The sequence below is a fragment of the Ixodes scapularis genome, unplaced genomic scaffold (assembly GCF_016920785.2).
Source record: "Ixodes scapularis isolate PalLabHiFi unplaced genomic scaffold, ASM1692078v2 PGA_scaffold8__174_contigs__length_109621045, whole genome shotgun sequence".
Classification (NCBI taxonomy): domain Eukaryota; kingdom Metazoa; phylum Arthropoda; class Arachnida; order Ixodida; family Ixodidae; genus Ixodes; species Ixodes scapularis.
The window spans coordinates 52,439,876-52,457,179 of record NW_024609883.1 but is presented as its reverse complement, the minus strand read 5'-3'; the positions used below and the strand labels follow the sequence as shown (position 1 = coordinate 52,457,179).

At 50.7% G+C, this 17,304-nt stretch overlaps 3 protein-coding genes across 4 annotated transcripts in view; 1 reads left to right on the top strand and 2 right to left on the bottom strand.

Annotated features, from left to right (window-relative positions):
* Positions 1–4,958, bottom strand: part of LOC8039067 (bromodomain-containing protein 1) — a gene marked incomplete at its 3' end in the record, with an annotated part of 60,802 nt that extends 55,844 nt beyond the window's left edge. Inside the window, 1 exon segment of one of the 2 annotated variants that reach the window (XM_042286673.1) lies at positions 3,747–4,958. In XM_042286673.1, the coding sequence (XP_042142607.1) occupies positions 3,747–4,346 (600 nt within the window). 2 annotated transcript variants of the gene reach the window in all.
* Positions 4,959–5,221: 263 nt separating this feature from the next.
* LOC8039068 (mucin-5AC) lies at positions 5,222–8,268 on the top strand. The gene has a single exon (XM_029990933.3). It carries the CDS (start codon positions 5,402–5,404, stop codon positions 7,796–7,798), a length of 2,397 nt encoding a protein of 798 aa, XP_029846793.2. The 5' UTR covers positions 5,222–5,401; the 3' UTR covers positions 7,799–8,268.
* Positions 8,256–17,304, bottom strand: part of LOC8039069 (copine-8) — a 47,666-nt gene continuing 38,617 nt past the window's right edge. The window contains exons 15-16 of the mRNA XM_040208587.3: positions 12,829–12,989; positions 8,256–10,377 (exon numbers count right to left, since the gene is read on the bottom strand). Of these exons, the coding sequence (XP_040064521.1) occupies positions 10,109–10,377; positions 12,829–12,989 (430 nt within the window). The 3' untranslated portion in view covers positions 8,256–10,108. The remainder of the gene's footprint in view (positions 10,378–12,828; positions 12,990–17,304) is intronic.

Here is a 17,304-nt window from a genome sequence, read left to right as displayed (position 1 = left end):
GGGAAGCTGTGGCCATCACGTTAAGGTGGAAAGAGTATATGACCATTCCGTGACGTCATGAACTTTGCGCGCAGAATTCAAAATAAATCTCAAACCATCAAAAAAAAAAAAAAAATTTTTTTTTACGTAAAATTAATTTTTTTACACACTGTCCCAACCAGACTGTACAAAAAAAAAAAATTTTTTTTCTTCTTTTCAGTGTTTTTTTAAGCGAATGTTTCGAGTTTGTTATAACCGATCAGGGAGCCAGGCAGCAAGCATAATTAATTTTTCAATGTACATTCGAATTTATCCCCAACACCCTTCAGCTCTTTAGAAGGCAGCTCTGCTTCATTTTTAATAAGAAAACAATGCAGAGATCTTTGGTATCATTCTGGAAGACCACTCAAACTATCTACAACCAAATTTTGCCTACCGTAATATCCTGAGATAGCCCACTCCTATTTCTGGCATCATTTGCTATTTGTCCAAAAACACCGAAAGATAGCCCACTTCCAGTAATAGACTCTTTGCTAGATCTCCAAGTGCCCCGGCCCACACTCAATGAATCATGGGAATGTAGATCCTTCAGCTCTATAGTGATTGGCAATTTCGACCAATTTGATGGATACACAGTTTTGTGTGTCGTCTGGAGTCACCCTGAACAAGCATTATGTAGGGTCCAAGGACCTGTCATATGAGTTTTAAAATTTCTCGTCAATGTCAGCGTTTTTGATACTGTGCACGCAATCCACCTTTTAACCTGGCTGAGCTGCAGAAATCTCTTACAATATTATCATTCTTGTGATTGTTGTTTGAGCAGGAATTGCTTAAAAAGCAGCGAATTCCCAACAACCAAAACCAGGGTTTAGCTCGGGGTAAACAAGGCTGTATAAAGCATTTTAGCGTTTCTAACTTAATATCAGCGTCTTTGAGGCTGTACGAGAATGATAATATTGTAAGAGGTTTCTGCATCTTGCAGAGGCCCAGCAGAGCTCTCATGGTCATGGAACTTAGTGAATTATCTTCATTTTCAGCGTTTGCTTCTTTTAGAAGAATGTCGAACCTTGTTGTGCCAACCTCAGCCGGAAACGCTAAGCTGATGCTCCGGCACAGTATCCTCCTTTGATATGCATATTCTCTTAGGCCGTCGCCTTGCATTCTTTTCTTCAAGAACATAAAGTAAAGGCTCAGAAATCTCAACGTTTGTTGTACCGTAAATGACTATTTTTGTGCTCACATAATTTCATGAATTTCGCTAAATATGAATTTTGGAAATATTTAGTGAGCACGACATTTGACGATTGAAAGTGGTTTGCTATGTAATGGTTGCGATGGTTGTGATGTATTTGCGAAATCAAGTTTTCTCAATATTTTAAAATCGACAGATTTGTCAAAATTAGTTATTCACAAAAAATTAGTCTGTTTTAGTATTTGATGCGGTTGCTGAAACAGTAAAGAACCATATTTCTATCTCTAACAGAAAAAGGTAAAAAGCAAACAAAAATATCGTGAGTTATTTAAACTAGAAAAGCTCCGACAGAAAAAAAAAAAGAAACCAGAAACCGTCAATGTTCCCTTGCTGGTAAGATGCTTTCTAGACAGTTGTTGAGATAACGAACCATGTGAGGAACCCAATGGGACAAGCAGGTGCCAGCATGCGAGAAGAATAGCCGCTTGGATTTCTTGCTTTTTAGTTCATACTCTGTTCAGCCCAAAGTTGACGGTGCGGTGCTTAACGGACCATTCAACCGCTTTCTTTCACTGCCTGACCCTGCTTTCTGCGCGTATGTATGGGCGGGCGGTGTAACCACGCGGGAAAAGGTAGGCGTGATATGACTGGTCTGACCAACACGGCACTGTCGGTACTTCAAGTCCGAGGGTCAAAGTGAAAGTCAAGAATGGGGAAGTGGGGAAGAGAGAAGTTTGGCTTCTGCATTTCTTTGCGTGATTACTAACAGGCTGCTAGACAAATCTTTTGTAATGCTAAACGGCGACATAAAAAGGAGGGGTTTTTTCCTTTCCTCTTGCGGGAAAAACGGCGAGGAAAGAAATCGAGAAGAGTGGAGGGTAAAGGCCCTGGCACACTGAGCCAACAGTCGGACAACTCTATCCGGCAACACAAGGAAATCACGTTGTTGGCGACCCTGTCACATTGCGGCAACAACGGTAGGGCAACATGCTGCTGCCTGCCTCTAGTCAAACCTTGTCGGCATTAACCCAGCACCGGACCCACTGGGGGATAGGGTTGAAAGTTTTGACCGGAGCCACGGGGGTGGGAGTCCCAATTTTGTTCTGTCCCGCCTGCCCCCGCTGTGCTAGTTAGTTGTGCATCACTCAATTTTCCCTAGGTAATTTCCACCAATTTTTTAATCACCTCTTTGTGAATCTAAAGGCCCGTTCACACTCTTGCGACCGAGTACGACTGAGAGAGACCAGACCGGTTTTTAAGCCTCTTGCGACTTTTTAGGACCGGCTCCGCTGCAGCACGGAGCTGGTCCTAAGAGATCGCAAGAGGCTTAAAAACCGCCCTCGTCTCTCTCAGTTGTACTCGGCTGCAAGTGTTTGAACGGGCCTTAATCCTTTTCCCTTCCGTCCTTCCATCTAGCCAGCAAAACCCAAGGCTCCGGTCAAATTTGTAACACCTTCAGGGAGGGCAGGGCAATGCCCCGTGCACTTCAATACCAAGTGCTCTGGTGTCTCGCTCTCATTATGGCAGACAGCACATAATGTGTCTGTCTCCGGAAATTTAGCCCGATACGTCCTCGTCCACAAAACTACAGCTCTCGCCTCTAACAGTAAAATACATCCCAGTGAATTGGCAAACACTTTTTCCTTTCTTATGCCCTGTTTTTGTGACCTGTACATTGTTACCTTCCACATTTTCCTTTCTGCCTCTTTCATTCCCATTTACCCTGAAGTAGTCCGCTGAGCCCCATCACTATTGTAGGGTATTAGAATATAAGCTTTTGGGTTTGGTTTGTCCATTTTGTGTTTAAACTGTTTATGTATAAATACTTGAATACCTTCCATGCCCACCGCATATCGTCCAGTTGGTCAGCCTTTGTTCGAATTTCAACTTATTTATTGTTTCCCTGCTCTCAAGACGACCAGCCCATGTCCCCTTGTACTCCCTCATTTTGTGTCTTTACATGTGTACCCAGTGCCAATCTGCCTACGCTTCTTTGTCAGATTTCTAATCCTAATTGAACCTCTGATTTCATGTACAGTAAGTACCCTATTGCCAAAAGACCCAGACCTGGTACCATCAATCCTTTCCATATACCTCTGACTACTTCATATCTATTATATAGTGCCTTGAGCTTCATAATATATGTTTTTTTCCCCATTTCTAACTATATTCTCCTCATGTTCCTCAACCAATGAAGTTCCTCTTGTCACAACATTGGTTGCGACAAGGGTCTTGTCACAACCAATGTTGCTTACAACCACATCAGCTTGAGGATGAATGAATGGAAAACACTGGTGGGTGCTTGCGCCTCCTAGCCAGTGTTTTTAACCACAATAATGCCCTCTATGGTAGTACCGTAGTACCGCTCTAAATTTGCGATCCGTTTGACGGAAGCGTTTTTTTCCCAAGAGGAATCCACGCGAAAGTACGTTCCCTGACGTCCACCGCAAAACTAAAACATCGGCAAACACGAGCGACGCAGGGCTTTTCATCCCACACCACCAAGGAACGTGAGAAACATCCCTGCCGCATCAGCGACAAGGCCAATTTTCAAGGAAAACCGACGACGACTCACCTCTTCGTCCATGTCGTACTCGACCGCCTCGTCCAGTTCCTCGGCTGATCGCTCGATGAAGCGGTAGTAGGAGGCGGGCCGCTGGGGCGCATCGGCGGGATTATAGTCCGCCACGAGCCGAAACGAAGCCTCCGGTAGCTTGACGGTGCTCGGCACGGCCGCTTGCTTCCCGCCCGATGCCCCCTTGGCCGCGGGTTCGGCCGTCCCCACCGGCGCGTCGCCCGCCTCTTCCCCGGGTTCGGAGAACACCAGGTCGAGGGGCTCGCAGATGTTGATGCGGTGCAGGTTCCCGTCCAAGTCCACTTCGACGATCTTTTGCGCTTCGGCGTACGTAAGGGCTTCGCGGGCCGCGGGCAGTTTCCCGAGATCGGGCGGCGTCGGTGAGCGCCGGTTCTGCCGGTGATGCCATCGGCCCCGCTTGCCCTTCTTGGTCGACGGCGCCTGCGGCGTGGCCCCGTCGTGCTCGAAGTTGTACAGGTGGAACTGAATGCCCGAGTACGTCTTGTAAATGCGGCCGCAGTTTGGAAGGGGGCACTCGTACGGCGGTTTGGTGGCGCGGAGGTTCTGGCAGAACGTCCGAATGTCTATGTTCACCAGCATGGCTGGGTCGCCTTTTTATCTCATGTTATACTCTAAAAAGAAAGGTTCTTCGGCTCGGCAACGTATGGAAGCGTTTAAAATAGTCATACAAAAAAACGAAGGTGCACCCAGTGAACCGCGTTCGGCGAGTTAGCAAAACGAAGTCTGAGCTTGCCGCGCACCGTTTTTCTTCTGCCTGCTTTAGCGGTCTATTTTTAGTTGTTAGCTGAGCTTAAAGCTTGGCTTAACTGGACTAAGGAATGGGTCACGACGTCGACGTAGAACCGCGGAAGTTAGCGGAGCGTGAACTGTAGCGGCGGCCTGTGACCGATCGCTTGACGCTGGCAAGTAGGGTTAGCTGTCTCTCGGCCCGCGGACTCTCGGTGGCGAAAGCCGCCGCCGTTCACCGGGGATCCTACGCTCGCTGGGATTCGTAGAGCGTTCAGCGTGCGCCTCTTCCGATCATAATGCATCGTGGAACAAACTCCGCCAGAACGGGGGGGCTGAATCACCCGGATAGCACGGTGCACCATTCACATCTCACCCACTCGAGGAAAAACAACACAACACAAACATTTTCCCCCAACTTGATTTCCGGCCATCACTGATTTCTGGCCTTTCCGGCGGATTTCTGGGGGATGTATACATAGACATATAAATACAACTTAGTTCTCTGAATTAGGCGGCGGCGTGCGCCATCTGGTGAGGTGTGAACTGCAACATTAAGAACGTTGCAATGATAATGTAAAACCACAAGCTACAAATTAGATTAAAATATAATATTTGAGCTTCAAACAATTTATATCTGTTAAAATTAACTTTTAAAATTTATTTAAACGAGCTTATCAGCCAAACGCGCTGACAAATACGGCCAGATACGGGCCTGCGGCGTTGATCGGGGCGCCGAAACTACTTCCGAAATGCGTGCTTCACAGTGGTGTGCTTCTCGTGTTTGTGGTTGACGCTCTCTCGTACACGTGCTGTTTGTAATTTGCGGTCCTCAACTCTACCAGACAGAAAGACGCTTCCATTCCATTTGCCTGCGTCGAGTGCAGAAGGCCAGTGTAGCAGGCGCGATGTCCGTCGTACAACGGCCCTCTCGGCCGTTGTTGGACAATCCGTTCCGGCCAGTCCCGACGGAAGACCAAGTTTACCCTTCCTGTTACGCAGCGCCGGTGTCGCTCAAAGCACCGTACCTCGACTCGTCTCGCACTACGACCACGAACAAGGCCCACACCGAACAACCCGCCGACATCCCGGCAGAAATAGCCAAGAAAAACCGACTCTACGCCGCCGCCCGTGCGTCCGGATCGCCGGAAGATTGGGAAGCCTTCAAGCGACAGCGATGCCACATCGGAAAGCTCCTCCGCGAATCGAGAAAAGCGAACAACCGCAATAACGGCGACGTCAAAGGCAGGCGGGTCGCCTTCAAGACAGATTTTTACTGCGACGCGTGCGAGATCGGCTTCGCCGACGGCGCCGAGCTCACCGGCCACATCTCGGAGCACGTGCCGTGCGATCGCGACGGGTGTGCGTTCCAGGCTTGCCCACAGCTCGTCTCTCTTCACGTCAAACTCCAGCACGACACCGAGTTGATTCGGCGATGCGGCGCGGCCACCGAAGAAGACGCGGCAGAGTGGAGACGACAGCGTCGGCTCCGCTACCCGACACTCCGCAACATCGAGGCCAAGAAAGCGGTTGAGGCCGAACTCCGGGACAGAAGGGAAATGCTGGGACACGGGCCGGAGAAACGCTTTCCGGCCCGCCGACCCAAGCGGAAGAGGCAGCAGCGGAGGTCGCAGCGCGAAAGGGCCGCCGAGGCGCGGCCGAACCAGAGCGCGGTTGTAGCGCCACGCGTCGTCGTCGAACCGACGGCGGTTGCGGAAGCGACGCCGCCGCCGCTGCTTAGTCCGTTTCGCGGCGTGGGAGCGGCCGAGACTCGGGTGAAGACGGAGCCGGTCGAAATGGAAGAGGACAAGTTACGGATTACCGACTCGGAGTCGGACGCCGAGGTTAGACCTACAGAAGTGGTGACACCGGCGGTCGGTGGCGCCCTAGGCTCTTTGATGACCTGCTACGATAGCGATTCCGATGATGGGGAACCAGCGGCAAAGCGACTTGTTACGGAGACTCCAATAGCCACCGCAACTCCTGTACCCGCTGCTCCACCCTGCAATCCGGTTCCAGCTTGTCTCCCGGCGACACCTGTGGCAGCCCCTGCAACTACGTTTGGAGGTGCCGCAACCACCGAAAGTACATCCGTCGCAGTTCCTTCGGAGGCCCGGACAAATGGACCGGCTAAGATGCCGACCGCTTCAAACCATGGCCCAAAGAGGCAGCGTCGAGGCATGCAGGCGCACCCCAATCCGGTGCCGCCACGCAGGCCGACGCTGCTGCAGAGGCTGCTCGCACCCGAGATACGCCACGAGCGCAACATTGTGTTGCAGTGTGTTCACTATGTGGTGCAGAACAACTTCTTTGTGGGGCAGGTCCCTGGCAAGCCTCTTCTGAAGCAACCAGAATCCCTTCAAGAGCCGGTCGGGCAGACTGCACCACTTCCTCCGCAGCAGTCTCCTGATCAAACTACAAAGCTGCCTCAAGAGCAGACTTTAGAGCTTGCTATAGAGCAGTCTCCAAAGCCAGCCCTAAAGCAGCTAACTTCAGAATGTTCAGAATCGACATCAAGCCTGGCTTCAGAACAGTCTCCAGAGCCAATTTCTATAACTTCCGAGCAGACTCGGCCTCTAGAGCCGACTTATGAACTATCTACAGATGAAGTAACTAAATTGACTACGGAGCCAACGTCGAAACTGGCTTTAGAACAGTGTGCAGAGACACTCTCAGAGCGCTCAGAGCAGACTCGGCTTCTAGAGCCGACTTATGAACAATCTACAGATGAAGTGACTAAATTGACTACAGAGCCAACGTCGAAACTGGCTTTAGAACAGTCTGCAGTGACACTTCCAGAGTACTCGGAGCAGACTTGGCTTCTAGAGACGACTTCTGAACAGTCCTCAAATGAGGCTACGAAAATGTCTAGTGAATCAACTTCCAAGTGTCCACAACGAACTTCTGCAGCTTCGGAGCAGACTCAGTTTCTAGAGATAACTTCTGAACAGTCTACAGATGAGGCTGCAAAAATGTCTACAGAGGCAACTTCCAAGGGTTGGGAGCCAACTTCAGACCAGATTTCAAAAGAGCCTGCAGAGCACACTTTTGCTACTTCTGAGCAGACTGAGCTTCTAGGGCCGACTTTCGAACAGTCCACAGATGAGGCTGTGAACTTGTCTACAGAGCCATCTTCAAACTCGGCTACAAAGCAGCTTCCAGAGCTGACTTCAGAGCCAACTTCCAACTTTTCGGAGCAAACTTCAGATCCAGCTACTAAGCAGCTTCCAGAGTGTTCTCAACAGATTGCAGAGTCGGCCAGAGGGCCATCTTCACAGTTAGTTTCAGGTCACAGTACCAAATAGTTGCACGAGCAGGACTTAAGAACAGTCTCAAGAGCCACGTTCAATGTGGTCTGCAGACTAGACCAGGAAATTTCCTCTGAAGTTGGTGTGGGCGTAGACTTGAGAAATGCCTACTACAAAGGAGTCGCAGGAGCCAACTTTCAGTGCGCACGTCGAACTACCAAGTTGGCTCCAGAGCCAAACGCAAAGCAGGCAGTCTTCAGACGTGAATGGTGTCTTTTCGAAAGGCAACTCGGCCTGCCCTAAAGCAAGATTTCTCCTCCGTCCAGTTCACAAACCAGTCCGGAGATATTTTTAAGGCAGCTCACAGAGCCAGTCCGAGCACCCATTGAATGCGTCTTCTAAAATGCCCATGACTCTGCAGTGCACTAAAAGGACAAAAAGCAGACGGCTACGCCCAGAACCGCCCCGAAGCGCCGTCCGGTGCAATAACTGGTGTAAATAAAGACGCCCGTCGTATTGCAAAACCACTCGTGGATTTTATTGTCATCGTCATTATTGTTATATCATCATTTGTAATATTATTGTTGATCTCGGTGCCCTTTGGATTGCTGCTGCTGCCGCCAGCCGGCCCAATACAAAAATAATCGCGAAGCTTGCAACAAACAAACGTGGAGAGGGGGAGGAGGTGCAGGCAGAGCTATCCCTCCCCCTTCCGGATGTAACAAACAGTGTGGACAAAGGGCCCACAGGTATTCCTTCTTGACACACACAACAACAACCAACCGACAACAACGCAAGAGCAACAAACGGTCGGAAAGCGAGACAGGATTACGCGGGGGAGGGGGGTGCGCCCGTTATTGCGGAGTTGCCGCGGTGACGGCAACGGGCCGGACGCACCGCGAGGGTGAAACGGGTGAACGGGGAGGGTGCGCAACCGGCTGGCCTCGTTCGTTGTTCATTTGCAACCGCGACGACGCGGCGACACCAAAAATATCACACGTGATTGGCTGGCAGATGGGAACAGAAGGGGTCGGAGGAAACCTAGGGGGGCGGAGCTTGCATAAGAAGGCTAGATTTCGAGACTCGAAGGGGGAGTTTACGTGTTTGGATCTCGTGTCACTTTATTATTTTTTTTGCTTCTGCGTACTACGACAACACACCGACGATGGGAGACGCCTAACCTGAAAGACTGCGCTGTTGCTACCGTGTTCTGCTAGTTTGCTTCTCCTGCGAGCTACGGGTGGGGGGAGGTTGGGGTAGACATCCGCATCTGTGCGCGAGTTTATTTTTGATCGACGGTTTCCTTCCCTTTGGCACAATGCTCCGTCAGAGGCTCCCAACGCGACCCCGTCATAGACCGTGCCCCGTCTGCCGGCTTCGGCGACTGTCCGATGCCTGCAGCGCTTTACGGTGCAGCGTCTGTAACGCCTGGTGGCGATCGTCTTCGACGCGTCCCGACGGCGAGGATCAAAAGTGAACGGGACGAGGAGGAAGAAAGGACGGAACGCAAAAGTCGTCGTAGGCACAACCATAGTCGGAAACGTTCGGCGAGATTGTAAGTTTGAGCAAAAGCCATTGCGCAACGCAACAGAGAAAGAGGTGCCGACTTCGTCCTTTCTGTCGGGTGAGGTGGAGGGTTCTCGATCGCTTGCACTTCTGTGTCCCGCACGTCCACAAACTCTGGTTCGCTTCCAAGCGCGATTGAGCCTCGCATCGAGCCCACTCTCACCTGAGCGCCACGTTTTCAGCCGGTGCAGTAGGCGCTCGGCCGTCATTCGAAGTTCGGTGTGGCTGAGGGAAGGGGTGAGGGGTCTGCAATCCCGGGAACCCCGAGGTAAGGTAACGACGGTGTTAATACTTCTTTTTTGGCAACGTTCTGCTCCCCGGACGTGCTGGAGGCGTCGGAGGGGCGCACCAAGGTCGGCAGACAGAGGCGACGAGGCGAGGGCGACGCATTTCTAAGGGAGGCTTCCTTTTTTCCTTCCCGACGACCGGAGCTAAGAGTCGGTGAGCGACAAGATTAGGCCTAGCGCATGAGCAACGGTGGGGGGGTTAGGGTGAGGGGCGAGGGTAAGGGGTGTCTGCGCCGCAACGCCGACGCCCCCTAGACGACGAGGCCGCTCGGATCCTCTACGTCCCCTGCCGGAGGCGAGTGCGGGACGCACATTGGTCGCGAGTGCTACGTCGGCGTTTGGCTTCAACTCGTGTTTGATCGGCGATTGGAGCGGAGTCCCGGCTGGACGCCAATGAGGTGCTCGTGTCCGATATCTGGACTCTGATAGCAGCCGCAGAAGATCCGGCGCCGCGGCCTCGTCACCCAAGGGGCGTCAGCACCCCGCGGAGACGGCCCCCCGCGGGGTGCGTGCCTCAGGAGGGGCCCGCGGGGGCGTCTGGGGTCTGTGGGGAGTGTCCCGGAGGCGGGGCGCCGCCCCCGGGCTTGACGTGGTTCTTGAGCATGTAGCCGGTGACCTGGTCGGGGATCTCGGCGAGCACTTCCTTGGCGAGGCGCATCTGGTTCCGCTCCCAGGGGCCCCCTTGCAGGAACTTGTGGAAGGGCACGAACTGCACAATGTCCCGCTCCGCCTGGCGGCCCCGTGAGCTGACGCGCACCACGTCTCCGTCCAGGACGTCCATGGCTGCGAGAGGGGGTGCTTGGGGTTCGTGCGACAAATACGGAAGGAGAGGTGCACCATCTCTGTACGGATAAAAACTGAGGGACAGGAGGAGACAAGACCATGAGGCCGTCGGAACACCCGGCTCTAGTTGGAATGATTAGGTCTCTGGTTGGATAGACACATAGGTCTTCGTCTGTACCCAATGTTTGGACACGTTACGACACCAAATGCCGGCGTTCGCGTTCGGTTCGTGAGGGGACACAAAGGCAGCTAGCTTTGCATCCACCCACTAATCATTTCAACTGGAGCTCGGTGAGCCGACGTCTCCGCGCATTCTCATCTCCTCGCCTTCAATTTCTATCTGTATAGTATGTTGCAGGTTTAGAATACAGGAAGAAACTACTCCCACAAAGCCCTCCACTCTTGCCACTTTAGCAGAGTAAATGCAGGAGAGAAAAGAGGGAGCCGCCAATCATGGCGAGCAGAGAACATTGTGGGAGGGGCTTGTCCCGATGTCCTTAACCTGCGATAGAGTGTACTCGCCGACAATATTAGAAAGGCAGGGAGATCTTTCGGTTGTCCTGCCTCCGGCGCAAGTTTCCTACCCTCGATAAGCGTTCGGCACGTTCCAAACCTCAAGCACGCATGCACGCACATTCCAACCACGGCGGGAGGCAACGAGGCCAGGCATCTAAAGCAGACGCCCTGCCTGGCGTTCTTGTCCTGTCGGCGGGATATATGCTGAAATCATGTGTCCTCTGATCATTATCATCGCCTTAGCTGCGGGTACCGGTTGACGACGTTTAACCCCAAAGCGTAACATTAGGTGTTACGTTAGGCCTAACATCAGGCCAGTGCATACCGGTTGACGATATTAGACCTCAAATCGTAATGATAGGCCTAACGTCAAGACAGCGCATACACGCGTCCCCCTCCCGATCTGTTGCCAGCAGTTTGGGTGGCTCCTTAGCAACGATGATGCCATTGCTATGGAGCCAGATAACGTAAATTGACATCACTGCCAATGGGAATTTAGGTCTTGTTTCGCTAGGGAGAATTTAGGTGCTGTTTTTTGCTGCTACAATCGAAACTTAAACGTCGTTTTGCTCAGCGAATGGAAATTTAGGTGCCGCAATTACCTCTGCTATAGAACAGCGTCATAATCGATCGCGACTGAACTGGCGCACAACGACGATGAGCGTATGCACGAGCAGAGAGCGCGTGAAGGGACTTTCAAGCGACAGCAGGACAAGCAGTCGCTGATGGCCGTCACCAAATAAAACCCAGCTATTATTTGGTGGTGTAGCTGTTGTCGGCACGAACACAACAAACGGATAACGCCGGTTCGCACCACGAGACAGTTAATGCTTTTGCATTAATGAAGTGCAGCAACTTAACAGCCACCAGTGTCCGGAATTGCGTCTATGCAGGCTGCCACAGCCAGTTGCGAGGAGAAAACCCACGGCCCAGCGCTGTCGGGCAATGCCGACATACTTGCCCGACACACCCTCGAAACCGGAAACGCGAGCCACAAATCGCTTCATTCGAGACTGCCGCCGGAAAGGTCTACAGCCACGCATTTGGGCTGCCTTGGAACAGCCGAGCGGAGAGGTCGACGTTGGCGCTACCGGCATGGCGCCCGAAACGCATCATCGACCAGCGCGTTCACCGCACCCTTGCTCGCAGTCCCTCCGTTTCTGCCCAATGCTGTCTTGCTCGCGTCGTGGCATCGACTGCCGCGATTCCGGCGGCGACACGGTGGTGGAGGCGGATGCAGCAGATGCTTGTTCTGCTCTACGTCGCCCTTCGGCCTTACAATCCACAAAAACTCCGGCAGCCGCGAGTTGGGACGCTGCAACAACGGCAATGCTCGTGTTAGCTCCTACCATTCGCTGGCACTTCCGTGACCAACCGTGAGGATTGCAAAGTCCAGTGGCGTGACGGGCCAGTTTCTGCGACGTTCTTTGTTGCTACTGTGGGGCCACTCCCGGTGCACCGATGGTACGGGACACTAAACGCACCGTTCAGAGACGTCCTCCGCGGTTACCGATGGGACGAGAAAGGCGGGGAGGTTTTTCGGTTATCCCACATCCAGCGCGGTCTCCTTAACTTCGACGACACTTCGGCGTCTTGCAAGCTGCGAGCGGGCAAGTGTGGCCCGACCACGTGGCACAGGCTGGGCCTCTGGAACACGTGCCCAAACGACGAGAATGGCGCGTGCCCTTTCCCTCTTCTATCCCCAAGAAATCCATTGAAATGCACAGATCCCGTGGATCACGCTGCGGTCGAACAAAACGGTGCTGGCGAGGGAGCCCTTGGTGGAGCGGTCTACAGGCACCATAGCACAGGCGGACCAAGACTGCTAGTGACGCTTTATTAAAAATGAAGGTCATATGTTTTGAGCTAAATGTTTGCCATCCAGTTTGTGGTTAACCCCGGATTTTCCCTTCGAAATACGAGACGCCCTCTCACCCGAGAAGTCGGCGTTGCCGACACCCACGATGATGATGGACATGGGCAGGGAGGAGGCCTGGACAATGGCCTCCATCGTCTGGGGCATGTCGCTGATCACCCCGTCCGTGATGATCAGCAGCACAAAGTAGCTGGTGCCGTCCCGGTACGTTCTCGCAAACCTGCGGGAGAAGGGCCTCGGACTTCAATTGAGCTGGATGGTACGTATTAACGGGGAATGTCAACGTGGCCGCGAGGCTCAACAGGTTAGAGAGAAGTGAGAGGTTCGATGCCGATTGGTTAACGGAAACGCCGTGTGACCAGAGGGGTAGGCAAGGAAGAGCGCCACCACCTGTGCGCACTGAGGGAGAGGGGCTCGGGCATTTGAAAGGCCCTGGAAGACTGCCAGGTTTATCAGCCTGATAAGCGGTAGTATTGCTTCATTCTAAAGAAAACTATACAGTGTACACATCGCACGCATTATTTAAACCACCTGATAAAGAGTGCTGTGGATGTGGGCGTCTGGAAACTCGGAGTATCGCTGAATGATTGTGATGCTAGAATGTTTCATGTGCATGTGCAACACAGTTGCCTAACAATTTGCCATCAATTTTTGGTGAAGGGTCAGCTTGAACTTACAGAAAAAAACGAAGAAACGACAGAACAGGACAACACACGTGTTTCGTCGTTTCGTCCTGTTCCGTCCCTTGGTTCATTTTGGTAAGTTAGAGCTGACCCTTCACCAACAGGGGAAGGGATCATTTAGCAAATAGACTAAAATATGCAGCCCCTCCCGTCATATTTTTGACGTGCCATGCCGCGGGAGTTCTCAAACTCTGTGATCCCGAGGAACCCTTTTCGGTCTCGACGTTGATGCTACGAGGCAACGTAGAAGCCTGCAGACCTTGTAAACAATATTACACATAATAGGGAAGTTATGTATCTACAGGTGGCTCAGATCTACAAAGATAGTGCCTAAACTGGGAAGACGCTTTAATTACAGGCTGGGATGGTCTCTGGGGAAGTGGTTCTCTCTGGGAAAGTGGGCCTCTGGGGAACCTTTGGGGAAGTGGTTCTCAAATCGTGGTGCGCAGACATCTTGGCGTCCCTGGAGGCCTGCTTCGGGTCCCGAAGTTTTCGACCATCAATCAAGACAGGTAATAACACTTGTTTTCAATGGACATTTTGCCGAATTACGCAAGCATCAAAGAGAATGCCGGGAACATAGGTACACATGCTGTGTGTGCTACAGTATGTGCAGCTATCACTGTTTGAAAGCAAAAATCTAAAACAAATGCACCTCGTACGAGCGTTGCACAAGCACTTTCTTTTGGTTATTTACTTTGATTCTTTTGTTTAGGGAAAGCGAGCGCATGCAGCACGCATACCTACGTTTCCAGCATACCAGGCTTGTAGCCAGGATTTTGTTTTTTGGGGGGGGGAAGGGGGGGGGGGGCGTCCATGACGAAATGCTGTATGAGGGGGAGGGGGGAGAGAAGGTCCCAGCAAAATGGAAGATTTTGGGGGGGGGGGGGGGCCTGGGCCCCCCCCTGGCTACGTGCCTGCAGCATACTCTTTGATGCTTTGGTAATTTTGCAAAAGGTCTATCGATGCTGGTTTTCTTTTAAGGGGTGCTTGGGAGAGAGGGTCAACTTTAGAACCTTTGGCTTAAAATTAATGAAATTTACAGGATAAGCTGGTGGCCATGCTAGATGGTGCATAACAAAATTTCAGCTGTTGGTTAAATAGGAAGGAAATTAGAGCAGCTTCTATCAGCAACACACCTACATTGTTTAGTTAATCTATCGTTGGAAAACTATCACAATATTCAAGATTTTTATTCGCTAGATATGTAGTAGAACGCCTCGGGGGTGTGGCTATGGAAAGTTTTGTTTGTAAAAAAGTCATTTATTTCCATCAATTTTCTCTTCTGCACAATTGGTCAACTTTTTGGTCTTCTGTGTCTTCGACAAAACGTTAACATTTTTTATAAAAGACATCCATAAAGTGACAAAAAAATTCCATAGCCATATTCCTTATTAAATTTCAGTCAGGAAAAGTGAAGAACGAGCTTTCCCTGTATTGCCATTACCAAACGATAGATTGACTAAAATGGAATTTATCCCCAAAAATGGAACGGAGAAAAAGGCGTTCAAAGTGCTCCAAATCCTACCTTTTCTTTAGATTCGGTGGACAGAAAATAATTTATAAAAAACATCTATGTGGTGTAAACTAATTAAACTTTCTGGGAATACTATCTAGATGTTGGTGGATGTAAATATGCCATTTTTCAAAATCAAGCTTTTTTGCAGAAATTTATTTTTCTGGGTAGTGTCTCCCCTTAACTCTAAATAGACCAAACCATGTGTGCCGAGTGAGTACAACTGACTATTCTCCATTTCAGAGCTTCAAAGTTGGTTTGGATGCATTTAGTTTTCTTCATTTACCCTTTTGTCATTGTAATTGTACAATCAACCATTACCCCCCTCCCCTTTCCCACTGGTGGACGGGGACCCCCATCGTTTCTGCCGATCCAAAAGGGGTTCCCGCAACATTGAAGGTCAGAACCACTGCTCCGGAGGAACTTTGTTTGAAAACCCGTGCACTACGGCAATCCAATGCGCGGTGCGTGAAGGCCCATTCCTATGAACGGAAGGAGCGGTTCACGCCGGTTTGGCGTTTTGAGATCTCGGAGTGCAAAGAAGGCAGGACGACAAAACAGGGTATGTGTCGGCTTTGCGATGCGTTCGCTCTGCTTTCTTTGAGTTGTGAACTCGCAGTGGTAAGAGAAAAGGAATTGAGCTGTTTCCAGGACGTGAAAGCCGGCCCGAACGTACGCCCCATCGGCCCACAATGCCCCGCCCCGTGCAGGGCGATAAGGGGCCAACGAGAGGATCATGGGATATTCTAGAAAGGTCTGTCGACGCAGTTGCGTTTGGCCACGTCCGACTACATCGGGTCAAGTTACACGACAGACAGGCACTGGGACTGTCCGTGCTCTGTATGGCACGTGCTAAGCTATTCCTAGAATCGAAGGCTACGCTTCATGGGAACTCCCGGTTACTTGCAATCCTATCTTAAAGGAGCTGTGCAACAATTTCAGTGCTTTGCTTAAATAATATGAGAGCTGGCGTCTCGACCTTTCTGAAGTAAAGAAAAAAAAAATGGTTTTGCCTGCATATCCTAGTTTTTATTTTAAAAATTGACAAAGATTGAGGTTTTCGGCACCTCTCAACTTCCTCACCATCTTCCGAGTCACGTGCGCTGTGACGTGAAAGGGCGATGCGCGCAGTTCCGGTGAAGCTCTCTCTCTAGAGCCATCAGTGAGCAGCGAGAACTCATCCACTTGCGACCACGTGACCATGTGCTTGCGCAGAGCAATCAACATGGCAAAAGGAAGAAAGTGCCAATGTCCGGGACCGGCCACCCACGTCCGGCTCTGCCCGTCCCCCTCTAGCGGCTGTTTGTGGTAGCAGATAGTGCTGATGGTTTTGTTGACCTCAGATAGATGGCGCCACTAAAACTCCGTAAAATAAAAATTTTGTTGATGATACCAGGTTTTTGACGCATATATATCTATGTTGGAACGACAAGATTTATAGAGAAATTACTTTTTATCGAGCAGGTATTTGCACAACTTGCTATCTTTTTACAAGTCCCCCATTGACGTCACGCCACGTGGTTCTCGTGGCCGCCGCTCGTGGCTACAGGTCGGGAAATATTCTCATTTTCGCTTCACGACCAAGCGGAAGAATCACAACATTTCGGAGGAAGATGTGTTTTCTGTCCTTCGTGACAAGATAAACAATGTCAAAAGTAGAAGATACAAATTCCTTCAATGTTAAAATCGTTGCAAAGCTCCTTTAACTCGACGCAAGCCCTCGTAACCCTCTGTAAAATACAGGGTATGTGCCCAAGCTACAGTAAGTGCCCACCTGCTACTTTTGTCTTGTTTAAAAGCTAAGCAAAGGACATGCCGAGTGCCCACTTCGGGCTTCTGAACCCACCTACACTTGCAGACCACTTTCTTTGCTGTCCGTGAGTGAAGGTTGTTTTTTTTTCTTCAACAAATTAATAAAAGAAATTGTTTTCTTTTTTTCACCCTTGAAACTATAATGTCTTCTAAACAAATCTAAATGATTTCTGCTTAAATACTGCCCATAGAACCTTGGAGATAGATGTCACTGCAAATGTTTGCAGCGTCTGGATACAGTTGATCCCCTTAAACAGCAGAACCATACCTGCGTCTTGCAAATAGAACCTTGGAGATAGAGGTCCCTGCCAATTTTTTTTAACTGCTTAAATACAATTGATCCCTTTTGACAGCAGAACCATACCTGCATCATAACGCAATGATGGCCTTAATCAGTAACAGGTTAACAGTGATGGAAGCGGCATTCAACCTTTTGGAGCAAACACAGACACCTGTTGGCACGTCATTCGAAAATAAAAATATGATCGAATTGCTAAATGAGTTTCTATCTGATAATGACTGAG